This window comes from Hypomesus nipponensis, chromosome 9 (assembly GCF_054491055.1).
Source record: "Hypomesus nipponensis isolate SF chromosome 9, ASM5449105v1, whole genome shotgun sequence".
NCBI classification, from domain to species: domain Eukaryota; kingdom Metazoa; phylum Chordata; class Actinopteri; order Osmeriformes; family Osmeridae; genus Hypomesus; species Hypomesus nipponensis.
The window spans coordinates 21,341,063-21,363,931 of record NC_140369.1 but is presented as its reverse complement, the minus strand read 5'-3'; the positions used below and the strand labels follow the sequence as shown (position 1 = coordinate 21,363,931).

Below are 22,869 nucleotides of genomic sequence, written 5' to 3'. Positions count from 1 at the left end.
GCACCACAGCCGCCCTGCTAATGCATAAACATTCTGTGTTTGATGTGATGATAGTTTTGGATTTCGATAGTTAATGCGAGCACGTGAAGATTAAATTTAGCAACATTTTTGGGCCTGAAAATGGGTAACCTACGTGATTTGTGGCCGTGGCCAACACAGCATTTTACCTGTGTTTCCCAACTTTACAACTGACTCTGGAACCAATGCTATACAAAAAATCTCTATGGTTAAAAGAACATGGCATTGTTTACAAGAGCACAGATTCTTTAACTTTCAAATTTAATAAATTTTCTTCCGGGGGAGCATGCCCCCGGACCCCCCTAGAGGGTCGGGGGTTCGACGTATCCTTCTCACCTTTTTCACCCCTGACCTGTTTACATGCCTGTTATTAACAAAGGGGTTTAGTACTTATGCAAAGCATTGTATTCATGTCACATAGTCAATGGGGGCTGAGCACCCCTAAAGGTCTGATCCTAGAATCGCCCCTGAGTCTAGGCCTAGTCATATTTTCATTAGCACACAATGACATTATAAACATATTTTTCCAAGAGGCTTAATAATTTTATTAGCAGTAAAGTAATTAAGTGTTGCATAGTCAATGTTATAGGTCACTTTTAAAATCATGTCATACTTTATCATTTTTGTATCGTTCTCTTGCACTGTTTTTTAAGGTAAAGGTAAATTATGACTACTTATATTTAATTTTTTATTCCCCTTAGTATTAGCTAGACCCCCCTTAGTATTAGCTAGACTTTGCTCCTTTTCTATAGTTAGTCCACATATTTAAGTTTCAGCCAACAACAATAGGCTGAATGGGGATTTGAACTCATGAGCATAAGGTTACAAGTCAGTCTCCTTTATCCTCTTTACTAGACACCAACTGTTGAGATTTCATAAATAAAAAGGGCAGAGTATTAGCTTTAGTCAGCTTTGGGACAAAGGTTAAGAAACGATTGACATTTCAAGGTAAAATTGCACATGATACTTCAGAATGATGTTATCTTGAAGCCAATAAGTTTGAACAACCATCTGTCTAGATTATATTTGATTGTTTGACACAGAGATCCTGACGGCACAGAGATCCCGACGGCTTGAATAGACATTTAAACTCTTATTGAGTTGATATCTCAGTCAATGCACACCTTGACTGTAGGCATGTAAACTAGTTTAGCTTGCTAATGCAAGAGCATAGGTAGAATGTGTGATGATTTAGCCTAGTTTATTGGCAATGAGGATAACGTTATTTCATGTTCCTGACTGTTTCTGTTTGTCCGATAGCTAGAGCTAACTGAAGCTGAGTTGAATCACGATAGTTTGTTTGCTAAGCTGTAGTTCTAATGTTACCCACCTAAGGTGATCATGTTTGCTTCGACAACAGAAGTGGAAACAATTAATGTAATCATTTCAAATGATATATATTCAATCTGTTGAAAACAGTGTTGTGTAGACACTACAGATTTCTTTGTACGTTTTTATTTCAAGTCTCGACCTTCAATTCAGTGAGTGCTGTGGCCGTGTTGCGCCTTTGCTCCGCAACTTCACTCGTTGTAAATCAACCAATCAGCGTGCAGCTGATCTATATATTCATGAGCATACCATAAAAGGAGAAAACCAAGCAAATTTTACTGGATGTATCAGGGGGCATAGAACAGCACCCGGGCCATTTTCAGCCCAACCAATGTTACATACCCTATTCGGAGACCTTGGAACAGTGTGAAATACCCCCCCTAAAACAGTCAATCACCCCTTTAACAACACATTCTTCTGTGGTGCGAAGAACTTAAAACTAATTTTCAATTCCACTTTTCAGCATATTTAAGGGCAAATATAGGGAGACTGAATTAACAACCAGCCTAATTGGAGGCTTTACGCAAATATAGATATCACCTAGCCTACTATTTGCTCACACCAAGAGCAGCCACAGCTAGAGGGCTGCCTCTCGTTGTTTAATTCAGTTGTAAAAAGAGTAGTACTCCTCTCATGGATATTTCATACAGCAGTAGCCTATACACAGAAAAAGAGGACATGCATACTAAATTAATGTCTAATGGCTGCTCTATCGTGGTTGTATACAGGAATAAACATAGCAGTTGTAAATTTGTAAATCAGCCAGTAGACAGTAATTGATGTAGCCTATTTTTGGAGGATTAAAGAACAGTGTCTGGTGTTAGGGACTTTAGGCTGATTGTGGTGACAATTTGTCCTAAGATATGGTATTTATTTTAAGTGGGAAAGCGCACACTGATAAACACATGTCGACGATTTTCCTTTACAGTGACTCAAGGGTCTATTCCGGACATTGAATTCACTTCCATTACATAAAAGAGACACGTTTTTGTCCAGATTATAAAAAACGACGCCCCCTAACACAAGTTATGTCCGCAACATAGCCTACTCTTTGACAACGCTCCCTTGAGTTTCTGATGAAATCCACCTCTTGTAAAACGAGACTAACCGACTCGTACCGTACAAGGAAACAACGACTAAAAATCAAATTGAGGGAACCTTAGTTATTTCCACTAGCCTTTTAAGCTAGTTCTATTTAGCCTTGCGATCGGTCAGTCATTTTAACGGACTACGTGAGTTTCGCATTTGTAGTCTTTGAAAGGTTATAGAAGCCGAATTTCAGTATTCGTATTTATTGCTAAGCTAAGGCGAGCTTCACCGTGTGGGAAGGTTCTGGTTAACAATTTGTGTTCACCTTGAGGACAAAATGGCAACGTTTGACCAGGATTTCGAAGTATGTAACTTATTTCCTCTCTTCACGACACCCGTTTCTACGAAGCTTACTGCCCGTAAGAAGTCGAATCACCATTCTCAGCAAAATGTCCCCGGTACCACTATGAGCGCCGCGAGAGTCGCGGACAATATGGCCGATGCTATTCACTGGATGCCAAGGAGAAACTGCCGGTATGTTAGCCATTCGGTTTAAGGAATATGGCTTACAGGTCTACACAAGTAATTAGGGGCAGAGCACTGAACTGAACCGTTTTAGTATCTGTGCAATTGCAAGCTTGCAAGGGAACGGGAAAAAAATCCGCGCTGTCCAAGCCTGCAGCTGTCAAACTAGCATAGCATTTAGCACCCGGTGCCTATTTCCACTAGTTAGTTAGTGTGTCACCTTTAATAGAAGTTGTATTACACATCTCAATATTTATTGCACAATTTTGTGTTGGATACATTTATATAGTATTTGATAAAGTGTTCAAAATGTTTAAGAACGCGAATCACGAGGAACACTTCTTAGGGGCGAAGACGCCTCCCGTCTCTCCCACCGGTCATGATGTGGCCTCTCTCGGGCAAGACAGCCAGTGTAGCTCGTGGGTTAGCATGTTCTCTGTGGTCTCTGGGCCCGCACTGTCATTGCTTCAAAAGGTTTTACCCGGGCGCACTCGTACCCCTGCCCTTTCAGACTGTATTTCAGGATTTCCAAGTGGAAAGTTTAGGCAGAACCTTGTAGTTGACGCAGAAAGTGTGTTTTTAGGGCAGCTCGACAACATTATCCCCGCAACTCGGCATTCAACTCACATGGCTTACCTGCGTTGTCAGCACGAGTGTTCCGCAGGGATACAATCAGACTGCGCAGGCACATTCAATTGGTTAACTGCCGATTCTTTGAGCGAGTTGGGGATTGAAAATGCTGCAGAAATTAATTTAAACATTCAGCCACAAACTTCTGTTGGGTATTTGGGAACCGTACGGAGTTTGCTTAGTCAAGTTGGGTTGAATACAGCATCGGCTCAGGAAATGAGACTCGCCGAAACAGGGCAATTAATCGGCAGGGAAACTTGGTCGTCCGCAGTGACTTCAACGTCAAAGAGTACCAGCAACTGGTGGGGCGGGTTTTGGGGCAGCGAAGATAAGTCTCAAAGTTGGCTTTCAAATTTGTCTTGGAGTAAAGAGAAGACGGGAACCAGCCCTCAACACAGCAGCAAGCATTATATTCAGTCAGAGATGGGCACAAAGACCGCTGTTGCCAAGCCAACGGAGCTGTTTGCCCAGTGGCATAATGTAGAATCAATGCACGGCGAAAGCGCTGGATCTCCGCGCCACAAAGAGGAACTTCCGTACAATGGCAACCTTCAAACAACCCGTCCTGAATCGCTCCACAGCTCACAAGGTCTCCCATTAGAACACTGGCCAGCTACTGCTATCAGTAGCCGACTTGTTAGCGCCGGTGCTGCCACTGCCTGCAGTGAGGTGGCAGTTCTGACCCCTGACCAAGATAATGGCTATTCTAGTCTGGAAGAAGAGCACACAACCAGTCTACTTTACATGGTAAAGATGAATGGAGACAGTATGAGCTCTGCTACAATGAGTGCAAGTGAGAGAGAAATAGAGGAGCAGGGAGAAACTGCAGCATCTGGTGACATGGACGGAGGAGAAGAGGAGCAGGAGAGGGTGAACTCCGACCTCTCTGAATCAGAAGATGAGGAGGAACCTCTGTCCCCAGCAGGCCCCCATGCCTGTCCCCTCCCCACCCCCACCTGCCAGAACAGGGCCATTGCCTACATTATGGGCAGCACCTGTAGCGACGACAGCCAATCAGATGACTCTCTCAGCGAAGATGAGGAGGACGACGATGGTTTTGACAGCGAGGGCTGCTCTGACTCATCGGACTCAGAGGGACTAGACGACAAAGATGACGATCAAGACAATGAATCTGACTCGGAGCAGGCGGAGGCCGAGCGCCTGTGGAACTCGCTGTGCCAAAACAAAGACCCCTACAACCTCCACAACTTCACAGCCACCATCAGAACTACTGCTGCCAGCCCACCGAGGACGGTCCCCCCCTCCACCTCCAGCAGCGCTACCTGCTCGGCTCATGCCTCACCCCTTGACCAGCCCCTCTCCCCCTCGCCCCTGTCCTCCGCCTCCCCCCCATCCCCAGCACCTCTGGAGTCCTGGGATGAGTCCAGTGCCAGCGAGATGGACGATGCAGAGAGTCTTCATCTGTGGAACTCCTTCAACGCCTCCTCGGACCCCTACAGCCCCCTGAACTTCCAGGCTCCTCTCAGGACTCAAGTGCCTCGCCAGGGGGAAGGGGGCCAGGGCAGGAAGGCCTGGGTGGGTCACCGTCATGGCCCCTCATCATCGCCCCAGGACAAGACCAGCGAGGCTGAGGAGAGACTGGACAGCGGCTTCTCTGAGACTCTGGACAACGCACTCCCTGCCACCACCATCACCAGCCACTGCTGTGTGGCTATGAAGAAGGTCAGTATGATCTGATGGCATTGATACATACACAGGCTCCACCAGTGTATCTGAATCGTAATGTACTAGTGCTATCTTCTTCATTGAAGCAAACAGGCATCTGTCTCTTCTGGGAGAAAAACATTGTAGTTGACAAACTTATCTGACAATACAATCAACAATATTTTAACACAAAGGCTACCTAGTTTAAGTAACCTAAACGTTTTTGGAATGTATTTTCTTTACTGAAGTTACGTTACTGGTATATTCACTGAGTTTGCAAGTCGAGCTAGCTTGAGAAGCCTACAGATCTAGGTCTAGCTAAAGTTACTAGACTACCTGGAACATTATTTCACAATTAAAATAATAGCCTAATAATTTGTTGGCCAACAACATCACAAACATTACATTGCATTACAATATACCATTGCTAGGAAAAAACTTCAACACTTGTAGTTTGGAAATACATAATCATTGTTAGAAAATTTCAAAAAAGAGGCTGTCTGGTTACAAATATATGGTAGTACTTTTCCTCAAAAACGTAGTCAACATGACGCAACATAACATGAAAACCACTGGAAATACATAATTATTAAAAAGTAAAACAAATAGGCTGTCTAGTATAAACATACATGTACTAGTACTATCACTTATCCTAAAACAGCTTACAGTCAACATGACAACCACTACCAAATAAAGCATCGCTAGGAAAATACTTCAATGCCTGTAGCTTGGAAATACATACTTACAAAGCTGTCAAATAACAGACACGCTATGACTACTGGTAAACCTCAACAAACTTATTGTAGACACAACTGCCGCGCAAGCACAATTGCAGGTGCTGTGATATTTCTAATGACATCATCTCGCAGCACCTCATATTCCGCATATTGTGCGGCATACAATCCTGAACTTGCGCCAGTACTAGTTACACCTTCAAAGTATCTAACAGCAAGTTCGCAAATATAAAAAAGTAAATACCCTGGGATTTTTATTGGACAATGAGAGGCTCGTTGTCTATAGGTTGTGACTGTCATGCTGGTGTACTGAATGGGAACTGTTATGTGAGTGTACAGTAGCTAGAGCTAACATCAGAGCCATAATGAGGCTCTGGCTAACATTTACTAGCTTGCACTGACAACCTTCAGTTGGTAGCTAACGTTGTTAGCTAATGTAATTTACTTGCCAGTAGCTAGCTAGCTAAGGTAGCTAACGTTTTAACATCAGAGTTAAAATGTATCGAAAAAAATACGAAAAAAAAATGGAATTTTCAAAAATGGTCTTGGTGGATTTTTCCGGTAAAAAAAAAAAAACGTACCGGTACGTTTATTTGGGAGATAAGAGTAAATGTGCATTTTCTCTTACACAATCTGAAGGATCTATCCTCTGCCCTGTTTGTCACTGCTCCGCTGTACTTTCTCTGTAGTTTTTTTCAGTTGTCACGTGACGACTCCAGCATTATGGATGTGACATTTGTACTCAAAATGACAAGAATTTCTCTGTAAAACAAAACTTCTTACAATACTTTAAATTAGTCATGCATATTCTGAAAGCACTCAATGGGTAGAATGGAGGAAAAAACATTTTTTTGCAAAATATTTTTCATACACAGAATTATTACAAAAACACCTGCATTATGGATGTGACGAGAAATGACAGTCATTTTCTGGACACTATAATTTTGTTCTGTAACTCTGTGAACCATTAAGCCTAATGTAGAAAGTTTGACATTGACATGATCATGTGGTTTTCGGTGAACATAAAAATTGCCATTTTTAAAACATGTAGACTCTTATGTCTAATTTTATGAGGAAAAACCTGCATTATGGATGTGACATTTTTGTTATGGATGTGACAGGTCTCAAATACACACAGAATCTGTTTGGGAAATCAAGAATCAAACTTGCACAGCGCTTTTCTCAACATCTAAATTAACTTGTGAATTAGTTTTAACATTAAGAAAACCATGTGTAATTCAAGATGGCTGCCAAAATAGCATTGATAATGACATCTTTGGCCCTATTTTAACAATCTGTAACGCAAGTGTCAAAACCCGAAACGCAAGTGACTTTGTGGGCGGGAGTCCGGCGCTGTTGCTAATGTACCGGTGGGATGAATGACACTGCGCCTGGCACAAATCTAAAATGGGTTGGTCTGAAGTAGGTACATTACTCATAGGCGTGGTTTCGGCGTAACGTGCAATAAACCAATCAGAGCAACATCTCACATTCCCTCTAAGAGCAGGCACACCTGTTTCCTTGCGGATTGCTATTATATTGGAAATTGCCACAAATCAAGTTCACATACAGATAGGGCTGGGCGGTATGACGGTATATACCGTGCCACGGAAGAAATATCTACCGGGAGAGATTTAGCTATACTGTTTCTGCGGTATACTTAAATTTTAATTAAAGCCAATTAGATGTCTGGCTGTTGTATTGTATATTAGCCATCATATAAATCACATTCTTGCGACATTTAGAATTGATTTGCTATTTTCATTTGACCTTGAAGCACATTTGCGTTGGTCTGACGAAATTTTCGATGTGGAGCGTATTTTGTCTAAGCGGACCACATTCATGTCGATGCTAATTAATTATATATTTAATGACCCATTCTGCAGGTAACCAATTCAATTTGTTGTTCAAGATTTATGTCTTGTGTTGTAAAATTATTGTTGTGACATTACACTGGTGGCGTTGCTAGCATTCTTGATCTAGGATGACTAGTGAAGGCTAACTACTTAATAACTGAGAGTGAGGTCATGCCGGGAAATATCAAACCGAGGCTTTAACGTATCGACCGAGCTTTAACGAGGTTGATACGCCGAAACCCAAGTTATATGGATTGTAAAACTGAAATTTGGAGGGCATTACGGATCCGCATTGAGCTGTGAGTAGGTCGCCACACGGATGGCTTGTATTCGTAACTTTTTCGAGTCTTTAGTTTTTCACTCAAGTGTTGTGTCATGTGAGGCAGTTGTTTTTGTTTGTAATAAATAATCGAGTGCGATGATGAAGTATGGTATGGTTATTTTGTACCATTTCTTAATTGAATTTACAGAACAATTACTATACCGTGATATGTACCGTAACCGTGATGTAAAATTACTCATACCGTGATAGAAGATTTTGGCCATATTGCCCACCCCTAATGAATAGTGATTTTCAACATTAACTTTTATTTAGCACTGAAATTAAAAACATTGAGTTACAAATAAACTGTGAAATACCCCCAAAACACAGTCAATGACCCCTTTAAGACATCTTCGATCAAAGCTGTCAACTCTACCTCAGCTTGATCCGACAGGTAGCACGAGCAAATTAGAGAGCACCGTCTTAAATGCCTAAACCAATCAAGTCCCAATAAAATCTGTGATTGGACGGCAAAGATATTAAGGCGGGAACCATGGGCATTTTAATGCCCATATTTGAATGGTCCGGCAGGAAAGAGTTAACTGCTATGAGGAAGAAAGAGGCGGGGCTAACTGCCATGCTTCGGTCGTTTGCAAGCCATGATGTCTTAAGGGAAAACAATATCGCGAATGCATGGTCGTAGCTCATTTTCTCATTGGTGGGCCAACTTCTCTGTGCTGGCAAAGCAGAGAGAGGGGAGGTGACCATCCCTATTGTGACATGTCACAATAGGGACATGTCACAATAGGATTGACATGTCACAATAGGAACATTTTCAAAACCAAGCGTTTCGCTTTCATTTTCTCAAAGGCGGAGAAGAAAACCCAGGGCTTGGTTTTGCCAATCGAAATTTCTAGCCACTGGGGAACTCATATTAATGTTAAATAACCTTGTAAAGTGAACATTTCATGTAATGAGACCTTTAACACAACTTGAACCATAATCAGGCCAGGTACAGTAGTCAGTAAAAAGTCTTACAATCTGCATTGTCACAATTGTTTGGTTCATTTGTACTACTCGCACCCTCATTGCTGCTTGCAGCTATATTTTTACTGTGAAACCTTAAAATGTATTGGTTGCTAACAGAATGTGAGGTTTATTTCAGCAAATATGTCAAGTGCCTCTCAACAACCTTACCTACCCTGCCTTTTGTTAACTGAGTTTTTGGGGTATCTCACACTGTTCCTTAAGGTCTCCGAATAGGGTATGTAACATTGGTTGGGTTAAAAATGGCCCAGGTGCTCTTCTATGCCCCCTGATAGATCCTCTGAAATGTTCCCGGGAAAAAACACTAGCTTTTCTCCTTTTATGGTATGCTCATTAATATTTAGATAAGCGATGATTGGTTGGTTTTCAACGAGTGAAGCTGGGGAGCAAAAACGCAACACGGCCAACCAGGGCCGGCGCTAGCACATTTGGCGCTCTAGGTGAGCTTCACTCTTGACGTTTTCAAAATTTAAAACGATATTGCACGAAAACGGTATAACTTCCAAACGCTAGTTTGTCCTGCAAAACTGCATTTCTTTCAACTAAACGATCGCAACAATGAAAATCCCTGAGAAAATGTCACGTCTGTGCTGAACTACGCTCCGGCCACGCTTCCCTGTTAAACGGTGCATACACTGTGCACGGTCACATTCACTCCCTCATTGCCTGCAAATAATGTTTGTCTTTGTTCTGTTCATGGCTGGCAAACAACAATCTTAGAAGGTCTGGGTCACTTGTGGCACATATTATTCACTCATTTTAAGCAATCAATCTACCTGAACAAAATTAGACGAAACAGAATAGAAATAGCATTCTTTTTTTTTCACGCAAAATCATTGACCCTATTCCTAACAGTTCTACAGGGAAGTAGTGCTTTATTCATTGCAAGAACACCAGTGCAAACTTGCGTTGTTATAATTACTCAAATGTTTATTTCATGACACATCGAAAATGATGCAAATTGCGGTACAGCTGAACTTGAACTGATGTTTTGACTGATTGGCAATATTAAGGAACGTCACTAGCCAGCGTTAGCTAACTAGCTAGCAAGATTAAATACAATCCATTCGCTAAATGTGACGATACAACACTTGGATTTTTACCAGTACTCCTCACTTTTTGACAAATTGCCGTGTTTGTCGTCCTTAATTAACCTAACGTTGTCATACTCATAATTCTAGTCAGAATATGAGTCTGAAAACCCTCCGTTGGGCGTGTTTCAACTGAACTCGTAAAACAAATGCCTCTTCGCTCAATTGGATAGACCTACAACCAATCAGAGCAACGTAGTATGTTGTTTGTTGAAAACAAATTCAACCCAAGGGCTCTTTCGGGACGTTGTTGATTACGTTACTGTTGATCATCTGTCCATCATCGTATACAGCCCGTCCTGGCAATTTCATTGGTCCGTCCCGATCCTGGTTTTATGTAGTTGTTCCCAATACGAGACCCTCCAGACCCAACTGCCCGACCAAATTTTTTTGTGGGTAGGGAGAAGTTGGGCTGGCAGCCAGGCTAGTCCTTAATGGGTGTGCTATGCAACGAGTAAGATATTTGTAGTGTTGTTGCACTGGCTATTGGCTTTACATGTGCGCCCCTATTTTAATCATGTATTTTTTGTATAATGTAGAATAAAAATGACATACAATTTTTGTTATACCCGCCTCTGTAAAATCCTTAAAGAACTATGTGACAGAGAGTAGGAAAACTTTCAATAATAAGGTACATCATTTCTTAACTCCACTAAAGTGCCCACCTATTCACGCATTCATGAACATTTTCTTGTCAGGAATTCATTCCAAAGTATATCATGATTCAACTCAGCTTCAGTTAGCTAGCTCTAGATATCTTGCTGAAAAATCTGGACAAACATGCATTGTGACACTTTGTGTGACACTTATTCGTTTTCTGGCTATTTTTTCGGAAGCTTTTCTTCTAATGCCGATTACAGCTAGCCTAGCTAGAGTCATTTGCTAAGTAAGGTATGTTGATGTGTTTAGAAACAGCATTCTACCTATGCTAGATACAGGAGATGTTAGCATTGCTAATAACTGTTGGCGACAAAATTATAGTAGCCTACTTACAGCTTGCGGTTGCAATGAGCATACGGTCGGAACAGCACCTCTTTTCAGGTTCAGCTTCTTAGCCAATCCTGCTTGAAATTGTCTAAGGTTGTCAAAACTGTCTTGGGTGAAATGTTCAGAGCAAATGAATAATTGAGTGTCGAACTTCGCCGGGATCTTCTCATAGGTAAACAGCAGCCATGCCTGTTGAATGTTTGGCTCCTTGGGAAGACTATGAGTGTTAGCCTTCCCTGTACAGCCTGGAACCCAGCATTTATGACCGTGGTCCATTTTCAATATCCTTGTTATACTTCAAACGTTATTCTTTGTAATTGCTTAGAAGTAGGCTACACAGAGCCAAGCGCAGCTAAACTAGCATCGGAGATCTACGCTACCTCGGACTGGGCAAGAACACCAGCGAGTGAGCTGGTCTGGATGTACATTTTGGGGCGTGACAAAGATACAGACCAGAGCCAAAAAAGGCGGTCTCATGACTGACATCAGTCCGGTGGCTTTGTTGAAAAGCAAGCGTCTTACAGCCAAATTTTCTTCATTACAGATTTGCATAGGAAAGAGGTGTCAATGGACTTTGAGGTTCACTGTATGTTCATTTTAACCACCAAACTGTTGTTATTCAAGGTAAAATCAGTTTTGCAAACTATCACCCCTTTAAAGGCTCTGCTTTTGCAACAATTCTGACCCAGCCGTGCACATAGACATTATAGGAACAGAGGGATAGGCAAGCCATATAGGAAGGCAGTAACTAAGCTAGACAGGGCTCCACTTCCTCCCCCAAAACTGATTCTCAAGAGCATGCATGAAAAACTAGGTCAACTTAGTGTAGCTGTCAGATTTGCCAGTCTGTTTGGTAGAAATATGAGGCATTTCACTTCCACTGAAATAGAATTCTCCATGAGTGTGCCATGTCATTCCGAGTCACTTGAGCCAGCCAGCCTCCTGCTCCTGTATCACAGCCCCCAGTGCACACACACTTATGTCACTTAGCAACAGACATAATGACCTGGGAGAAGAAAGATTGAGGGAAGAAAAATCAAATTTCACCGATTGACTTTTTTTTCCCCATTTAATTTTTTCGTACACTTTCTGCCTCCGAGTGTTTAGTCTCAGTGCTTTTGCCATCTTTTAATTACGTTCCCTTAATCCAGCGCCCTCAGCGTTGCTGAGCTCCACAGGCATACTCGGCACCAGCCAACAACCCCCGCTTTAATTAAGCCACGTTGCCATTGCGTTGAGCGGACTTGGTTACAGCCCACATTAATTTCATGGTTGTTGGTGAATTAATGAAACCGTTAAAACATCTTGGTAAATGGATGAAACAGATGAAAATTCATCTGTTTGATGTTTACATTACAATTTTTCAGGACTTGGTAGAAAAACAATTCTGAACATGAAACACACAGCCATGCTCTTCCTGTTGTCTCAAACCCATCTTATCTAAATGTATTTAAAGTATCAAACTCAAGACCGTACAACACAAGCTGCAGTCAACCAACCCACGTCATTGGTGAAACACAGGATTTAATACAACCAAGCACTTAATTTCTTTACCTTCAAACTGACAATGGTCAGCCAGCTTTTTATATTACCGGGTTGAATAACCAATACACACATAATTAGCCAATTACTGTGTATATCTAATTGAGTGGTTCTTGAATCAAAGTAAAAGATGTGCATTAGATGCTTGTGTGTAACTGCACAAGCTTTAGCAGGTCTCGGCTGCTCTGCAGAACTGCTACGGTTAAAGGCCAAGTGTTTCACGGTAGTGTTAACAGCAGGATCTGTGCAGTGTGTTTGAGTGACCCTGGTGTCGCCTCTCCAGGTGCGTTTCTGCGAGCGGGTGGAGGAGTTCTACAGCGGCCCGGAGGACCGGCGTGGCCCCTGGGAGGAGCTGGCCCGTGACCGTTGCCGCTTTCTGCGCCGCGTACAAGAAGTGGAAGAGGCCATTGGTCACGTGTTGGTGCCCGCCTCCCGCTTGCTGGCCTATCAGAGACTGGGCCAGCAGCAGCGTGAGCACAGCTGAGAAGCAGGAGGATCCGGACCGCTTCACTTCTGACTTGTAGCCCAGCTCCTCCTCTGAGCTAATCTACATTCGGCCCTCAGAACCCTCCTGGTTGGGTCACAGCAGACTGCATTCATACTGCAGAGAGGAGATTCCCACCCCCCCTTTCCCTTTTGTGTTTGTGAGATGAAAGACTTCAGTGTTTATCCAGACTCATACAAACCCCATGTTCTCCACCTTGTTTTGCTGTTGTGTGTTTGAACCTAACCTAAATAACATGAGCCAGTCTAATCATTAAATCAAACAGGAATGTTCCTCTGAAGAGACATAGTCATAGAGAGGCACCCTATGGGCTCCATGGTCTGATTTGTTCAGGAAGAACTGGCTACACAGTTATGTTTAAATGTTTTTCATTTCGCAAATGTCTGCCCCTTTTAATGGAGCGCTGCTGGTGATTCCTCCCTCACACCCATACATTGTCTCACACACACAGACTCAGCAAGCAGCTGAGCTACAAAAGCATCTGCATACCATCTGATGTTGGCTCACAGGCAATTTCAGTTTCATAACACACATTTTTGGCCCTCCCCTTCTCATGGTAAAGTTCCAACAAGACCAGACTCCAGGAAACCCTCACCAGCAAAAATACTGACAAACTACCTTCTCCTGTATTCGATTTGTTTTTTGTTATTTTTAATCGCAGAAACAAAGGTTTGGAAAGGCTTTTAGTTGTTAAATGCTTGTGGTTTACCCAGAAACCTTGTCCAGTCTAAGAGTCCTCACTCATTTCCTTTGTATAACAAGGGTTCAGCCCATTAAACCGGGTCTTCTGCCAACTCCTGTGTTTGCTAACACCAAAGATAAGCCAGCTGTGGTCCTGGACTATCAAGTCCAGTTCTGCAGCAGTATTAGAAATAGGAGCACCACCCACCCACAAAGTGTGGGTCAGCATTATAAACACATCTAACCAGTCTCCCACATCACACCTAACCAGTCTACCACCACACACCTAACCAGTCTACCAGGCTGTTCCATTTATATATTTCAAGCTGTCCAGGGGTCTCATTTATAAAGCTTGCGTACGCACAAAACGGGGCTGAAAATGTGCGTACACCGCTTTCCACGCAAAGGTTGTGATTTATAAAAAACAAACTTGACGGGAGAATGTGCGGTCCTCCACGCAAACTCTGACCCCCCCTGAGGCCTACGCACATTTTGAAAACAGTTGGAATTAGCGACGCAGATGACCGTACTGTAGTCAGACTGCAGAACTTGAATGTGGGAAGAACATTACTCGTAATATTTATATATTTTGTTTTCCTCAAACACGTTTTATTCATTAAATTTCATGATTATCATGAAGATTACATACAGCAGTGTTATTTGCGCTTCTACTGAGTGATTCTAGTTCCATAAACACCTTGTACAATCCAACTCAAATTTTTAATAAAAAAATTCAGCGCTTCCTCACCATCAGATTGTCCACTACGGGACCTCAGGAGGGGGAGATTCCACAACTGCATGGAATACAGATTAACATCACATATCCCAACTTTAGATAACTGCAGAACACAGTGTATAACTAAATATATTTATTTAATACTGTGCAAATATCCTCATATGTCAAAAAATGGAAATACAGTCGTTAAGCTCCCGTGCAATCGCTACACTCTACGTCCTCGTTATCAGTCCAGACTTTAATAGATTACTGTTCATAACAAAACCCATTTGTTTTCAAATTGTATCTCGACTCGCAGTATCACTGCCACAGTTGACGCCACTCGCACAGTTTTTTTTTAAATTGGTGATCTACCGGCCACCACATTTTCGGAGTTTTCGAGCTCCACCAATACGCTAACAGTGTCTGAGAAGTTGTCATGCGCTATGATTCACCGTAAAGAACAATCGTATGCCAGGGTCATGATGAGATACTAAATTAGCATTCATGAGGTGCTTTGCATTGACTATTTATGGTTAAAAATTGGCATGTTCAGGGCGGGGTACAATGCTGATTCACGTACGCACACTTGTGGGTAATCTGTGATTTATAAAGGGAACATTGCGTACAGGTGTGCGTACGCACGGTTTTATAAATCTGAATTTTTGTGTGCGTACGCCATTTTAGGCTTTTGGGTGTTCGTACACTTTTAGTAAGAATCCTACGCACAGTTTTATAAATGAGACCCCAGGTATTTTTAACCGACACAACCAAGCTCCTCCAGTGCTATTTCTGGTCTGAAGCAAAGGATTATGGGTATTGGTTTTGAGTGTAAGTGTTTGTGTTACTCTAACACGTGTCCTAACATTCGACACCTGGTCCCCTCTAGTCGTTCTGTCACCTGGTCCCTTCTAGACGCTCTATCACCTGGTCCCTTCTCCTAAACGCTGTGTCACCTGGTCCCCTCTAGACACTGTCACCTGGTCCATTCTCCAAGATGCTGTCACCTGGTCCACATCCAGGGTGATGAGAGGCCATCCAGGGAAGCAGACGGGGAAGGCCCTTACCTCAGAGTTTTGGGGGTAGGAATTTTGTTCAAAGTGTCTATGCTTTGTGTCATAGTGATGTTTCACATTACCACTTTTGACAAGGGCAACCGTCTCATTGCAGATTAAACACATCGGTTTTGTGCTCCCCAGCGGCAGCACAAATCCATACTTGTCAGTCCACTCGGTCTGAAATTTGCGATTTTCAGAATCAACTTTTCGCTTTTTGACGGGAATTTCGCTAAGGAAGAAACGGGTACCGTTAGCAAATAGTTAGCCTGCGTTGTTATGGATGACACACACAACCTGCATGGCCCACAGTTATTACAGATCCTGATTGGACCTTTGGATTGGACACGGAAGATAGAATCTAGGTAGGAAAAATATATAGGCTATAGAGCAAATTCACGCACCAATGAAAACTCGCTTGGATCATGACAAAATTTGAATCTTGATTTTGTCTTCAGTCCAAATTGTATTGCGTCTGGGTCCGGATCCGGACTGGAATCCGCCTATTGAGTACCCCCCCCCCCCCCCCTCAGACCCTTCTTCCACATTAACCCCTTCTACAGACTAGGTAGTGGCCATGGAGTTACCATATCGAGGTGGCTGAAAAGAAAAGCAGGGATGCATGTGACTGAGGGGCTAAGATGTGCTCAGATTGTTAAACAACATTCACATATATATAACTATTGTTCTGTGTTATTTTAATCAGTGCAATTAACAATAAAATTGTTTTATTTTTGTAAAAACATTTTAGGTTGGGTTAGTTGTCCTGTTTGATAGCTGCGCCTCACAAAATGGAATAAGTATTCTGTGGAATTAAATCATTATTGGGAAATGACGTTTGTCTTCTTTTGAGGATTTGAACATGTTAATCTGAATATCTTTAAATGATACCGAAATACATATTATATAGTGACTATATACTATACAGACACGTATTGGGACATGTAGACATTACACCTCAAGGACATTTTATGACATTCCATTCTAGATCCATAGGCATTGGTAATAATATGGAGTTTTCCCCCATGTGGTTATAACAGCTGCCTCTCCAGGGAAGGCTGTCTTCAATATTTTGGTGTGTGTGTGGGGAATTTGTTCCCATTCAGTCACAAGAGCATTAAGGAGTTTGTGCACTGCTGTTGGGTGATTACACCTGGCTTGCAGATGGCATTAGAATTCATCCTAAATGTGTTTGATGGTGTTTAGGTCAGGGGTCTATGCAGGCCAATAACGTTTTTCTACACCAAAGTCAACTAAACATTACTGTTCGGACCTTGCTTTGCTCATTTAGTTCAAATTAAGCCACATTAACAATGGAGGCAGTTTTGGGGAAGAACCTTAGATCTATGGATTTATTCATGCTGAAGCATACATTGTTACTCTAGAGTCTCGACAATTCTGTGCTTCAAACTTTGTGGCAACATTTTGGGGGGTATTTTCCTGTTTTGGTTTCCTATTCCCAAAGCGAGGTCCATACACTAACCTTGGACTATCCTATTCAGAAGCACTATCAAAAGAGTTTATCACAGTCTTCAAGACACTCATTAACTAGATGTTGAGTTTGTGTTTGACATCCTGGGTCTACAGTTTCAACAGTCACCGTGGTTACATGGATTCGAATTACTCGCTTATTTGGACTGAAATAGAATTATCCCTTCCTTGTAAACAACTTTTTCGAATAATTGCGGTCCAACTACGATCCGATCGACACCCCGAGATAACTCGATCCGAGTTGGTTGATAATTCGGACATCGCATGCTTGTAAACGGTGAATTGGACTATGAACTGGACTCTGCGTCTGCCGGGAACTGGCCTGGCATAAACGAACAACGCAAGCCAATAGCGCCGTTTGCATTTGCAGTACTCCTATTGTCATCATGCATGAAATGTAGAGGGGCGTAGGGTCCCACCTTGCTCTCCGTTCGCCGTGTTTCTCGAGATGTTGTTGGTAATGGTGAAGAGGTCAAGCGGAAGGTTCTAGTTGTAATGAAAACTGCGTCACATATCGTAATAATAATGGGATGACATGCTTTCGGCCAATGATTCGGTGTATTCACAGGATAGCAGTTGTCCAAAAAATGTGCATTATCCGAATAAAGCTAGATTCGAATTGATATGGAAACGTACTGACTAGTAATCCTTAGATAGACCAGTATCTGCTGTGTGTTGGTTGGTTCCCTGATGTTAAAATAAACCCAGCAGAAACTAAACAGAAGAATATCGCAGGGGATTTTGGCAATTATGGGGGGGCCGCTACCCACACGGTTAGCTGATCATTCCACGAATGAACCTTACAAGATGTACCTCGTTGTAAAGGTGACTAATCAGGCTTTCCAACGACATACAATACATACCAATTGGTATTACTGAAGGGGAGGAATAATCGACCAAAATAACGTTTCCAAACTTCTTTTGAGGTGTGTTCATTGAAAAACAGTATTTGTAAAATAGCCACAGAGGGACGCTGACTTTTCGTCAATCTTTCTTCAATTTTCTTTTTTTGTCTTGTTCCAATGTCACAACTAGGGGGTGCTGTTGGCTCACATTGAATGGCAGACGGTTTGTATACACTCTTAGAATAAATTATTCTATATTCTTTAAAACCAAAAAGGGTTCTATCGTTTGCTTCATATATGGCACCCCTAAAAGGTTCCACATAGAACCCCTTTGAAGGGTTCGTTTAAAAGAACCCTAGGGGTTCTTTGAAGTCAAACCAAATGGTTCTATATGGAACCATTAAGGGGTTCTTTGAATATTTTCAAAAATAAAATAATTAATGATGATAATAATGATAATATTTAAGGCTACATTAAATGTATCACTTGTCTCTTAATGCCTAATATTTTGAGTTGTATACAGTATGCACTAGCCTGACGTTGTCATACTCATAATTCTAGTCAGAATATGAGTCTGATAACACTCCGTTGGGCTGTGACTATGGAGTGTGTTTCAACCGAACTCGTAAAACAAATGCCTCTTAGCTCAATTGGATAACCTACAACTAATCATAGCACCGTAATATGTTGTTTGTTGAAAACAAATTCAACCCAAGCGCTCTTTTGTGACGTTGTTGATTACGTTACTATTGATCATCTGTCCATCATCATATAAAACCCGCCCTGGCAATTTTATTGGTCCGCCCAGCTCCTGCCTTTATATAGTTTGTCCCCAATACGAGCCCCTCCAGACCCAACTTCCCGACCAAATTTTTGATGTGGGCGGGGTTAAATTGGGCTGGAAGCCAGGCTAAGTATGCACTCTATAGATTCAGGAATTTATAATAAAAAAGACAAAACAACTAGTTCTAATAGTCTATCAACAGAAGAACATGTTACAGTAAATCACCATGTAAACAACTATTTTAAGACAAATATGTATTTTATTCCAAGCATAACAAAGAGTATAACATAAGATTATTTGCCAAACACTATTTACATCTATACTAAAACTCGATTACACTATCCCATCCTAAGAAGCATACTATACATATATGAAACAATTACAAAAGAAAACAATAACAATAAAAGGTTTATGGAACAGGAGTATTGTTGCCAAGCAACAGTTCAATTCTGCAGACAGAATTGTAACTTTATCCAGCGGGATGCTGAGAAAGTTGGCTTTGAGGGGATTTGCCGAGCCATGGAGCACAATAGTTGGGTTTGGGCTGACTGGTTCCTAAAAAGAAGAAATGAGTTAGGCAAACATCAGGGCTTGGTATTACAAGCCATGAACATGTAAAATGTATCCAACAATCGAAAATTAACCGATTGAAAGTTATTTAGTGACTCATTGAAAATATGACATTTTAATAATACAACAATAACGTTCAACACTTACATCATCTACGCAGTAGAGGAAGCTTGTGTTCTCTTTGAACAATCCAGGCAGCAACAGTAGGGCAGCATCTGCTTGCAGACATTCAAATAATAGTTCAGACTTTCATTCATACAATTTAGAATCACTGCAAGAATAACGTTGTTTTTAACAGGGAACCGTCAGGTTTGGTAGAGACAACAAAATCTATAAAAATAATATAAAGAACACTTGCCATCTCTTTTGTTCTCATCTGGCTGAAGTAGGCTGGTGTAAAATAATTTCCCCTGCTTTGCAGCTCTGATGACGTGGGGGCCATCACATTTAGGGCATTTTGCATGTTATTTTCCAGGTCCGTTCCAAACCGCATCATCATTTCATAATGTATCTTTAACACACACAAGATCATAACAGTAAATCAAACATTGAACACAACCATTCCTAGGTTTGTGTTGCCTGGCTTGAGCAAATTGTTCTTACAAGCTGTGGAACTCCAAGAAATGGAAACTGCTTCATAACCTCTTCTGTTGGCCCATTCATTTGCTCTATTCTCTGGAATAGAGTCCGCCTCATCTTTATCTTTATTTGGGTGTAGTCTGGTTGCTTTTTGCGCCTCTCCTGATTGATGGCTTTGATGTGCTCCTTGAAACTGGTCTTTGTCAGCATTACTGAAATGAAGGAAAACAAACCAAAATACCTCTTGTGAGGGAATAGGATCATCTAATGGCATCTTCATTAGAGTCTTTTTCTCCTTGTTGCAAAAGTATCTGTATTGTCCTGTATATTCAACAACTGCATTAATAGAAAATAGTATACATTATATTTGTAAAATTGTATTTAAGACTCCTTGGACCCCGTGATTACTGAAACAAACCTCTTGTTCTGGAGTAAGGTCCTCAGAGGATTTTCTCTTCTTGGTCCCATACTTCTTCTTCATCTGGAGAACAACAGAGTCATTTACCAGTGGAATCCTCTCCTTTTTGAATTTATTCCGGAGACATTCCAGCAAGGTCTCCTAGACATAAGGATTCCATCAAGCTGTAGTTCACATTGTGACATTTTTGTTGAAAAAAGTGTTCAATTGAGGGTGACAGTTTACGGGCATAGATCTTGTTTTTTTATTAAGCATTACTATTAAGCATTTACATTATTATTAAGCAACAACAACGCTGTCCATACCAATACTTAATGATACATACATGTCCAGAAGAGCTGCCATCCCTCAGGAATGGAAATCTGGTGATCAAACTTCCCAGAACATCAGCGTACATCTTGTGATTTGGATACCTGAAAATAGTTCAAATAAATTTGAATTTAATAGGTGTTACAATTACCATGTGTGTTTGGTGATGTTGACAAACAACACTTGGATCCACAAGGACCGTAAATGGGACTTGTCCTTCTTAAAGGCTGTCTCTTTCCTCTGGTGAGCTTCTTGTAGCTCCAGGGGAAAGATCGGCAGACTGAATATTGCCGGCCATGGTTGGACCACATATGACTTGCATGGTCCTTGTCTATATAGATAAATAAATTGTCTTAACTTATTTTTATCATTTTCACAGCACCTTAATCTTTCATTAAAACCGATATACCTACTGGGTGCATGGTGCTTTGACATCAATGGGCACTTCAGCTTCTTGTCTGGGTGAAAATAAATTAATGGTAACATTTCAGACTTGAATGCCAACAACCATTTCTATTTAACAATGAACACATCCTACTTACTGTGCTGGGGATGAGTAGATTCTAAATTTAATTAATTCCTTCATAAACATCACATGTAACTTCATTACAGGAAAAATAAATTCCACCATCCTTTCAGTGAGGCCGAGCAGAGTCTCCCCATCAATTTGTTGTTCTTTAAAAATATTGTTGCATTGGTTCATGTTATACTGTGCACCAATTTAGCCATAATTAAAATGTAAACTACTACGGTATTTTCACCTTGAATTTTGCACAGTGATACAGTTTGATGAATGTATCATCATCATGGACATAAGTGTCAAGAGGATGATAATCTTTCTCTTCCCCTGGCTGAACCACAACCCACTTTCTATGGTCCTCCAGTTTGCAGTCATGGTAATGGCTGTCAAATAATTTTGGTACCAGGAACTTTCCAATGATCATCCAAACACCCCTGAACTGAACAATCTTGTCAATCTTGATAAATATGGGGATATCCTCTTCCACAATATCTATGATGAAGTTGTCACCCACAGTATATTTGATGTTATTTGTCAAGAGACAGCTGACTACACCAAGTTTCTCCTCACTAGGGATGTCCTCAACCCATGGGCGTAGATTTAGGGGGGGACGCTAGGTACTTGTCCCCACCAACATTTGAAAATGACAAAATTGTCCCCACCAATATTTCAGCGAATTGTGCTGCTATTAGATCGATTCCGACGGCCAGGACGCGACAGTACAAGAAACGCCATAATTTGATTGGCTGAAAATCCGAAGGGGGGGGTTATCTGACACGCGACACGCATGGGAAGAAGCACATGCTACTTCGCTTGCTTGCACTGGCAGTCGCAGACAAGTTAGCGGGTGTGTCGGCGACAACGGTACAGCTAACTTACCAGGGCTGTCTGCCAACAATACATACATAAATGCCAGAGTAACACATTTTAATATTCCCTTTGCCTTTCAGCATGTACATGTTTGTCCTTTTTTGTGCTTTGTAGATCAGATATGCCTCCACCCAAGAAGAAGAAAGGGGACATAAGAAGCTTTTTCAAAAAGCAGTGTAAGTCAGGCTAAACAACTAGCCACACTAGCAGTGGTAGTGACCAGGCTTTCAAATGCAGATTCTACTGTCAAAAGTATTACTGGTGATATTATATATTACCCAGGATATTGTTACAGCTAAACCTAGCTTCTGTAGCTAATCTTTCAACCAAGGTTAGGAGTCTAGCCTAGGACATATTCTCCGTTGATGGACTGTCACTGCATTGCTACACAGTTGCTGGAAAAAACAGTTGGCAATGTGAATAAGTTAGCGTTAACACTGTTGGTTATTCAAATATAATGAATCATTATTTGATTGTTAATGTCCAAATAACACTATACAATATGGTAGGAGGGTTAAACCTGTTTGCCATAGGATAGGCTACAAAATGAATGAACCATTCTGTATGCAGGAATGACAGCATGAAAACACTCCAGATGTAGAGCAGGCTGAGGAAACAGCATCAGGGGGGGGGGGGGGTTGATGGGTGGATGTCCCCACCAAGTCTGAGACCAAACCTACGCCCTTGCCTCAACCCCACTTTTTCCACTTACACCTTCCCGTATGTCCTATGGCAAAGCCCGAAATGGAATGAGTCGTTCACCTTCAGTGAGTGTAGTTGCTTTGGGGAAGAACATCTAGTGATGTTGGCTG

At 41.6% G+C, this 22,869-nt stretch overlaps 1 protein-coding gene across 1 annotated transcript; it reads left to right on the top strand.

Moving 5' to 3' along the window:
• Positions 1 to 1,714: 1,714 nt before the first annotated feature.
• Positions 1,715 to 16,503, top strand: ppp1r15b (protein phosphatase 1, regulatory subunit 15B). The gene is made up of 2 exons (XM_084705609.1): positions 1,715 to 5,214; positions 12,999 to 16,503. The coding sequence occupies exons 1-2, from the start codon at positions 3,211 to 3,213 to the stop codon at positions 13,197 to 13,199; spliced, it is 2,205 nt and encodes a 734-aa protein (XP_084561735.1). The 5' UTR covers positions 1,715 to 3,210; the 3' UTR covers positions 13,200 to 16,503.
• The last annotated feature ends 6,366 nt before the right edge of the window (positions 16,504 to 22,869 follow it).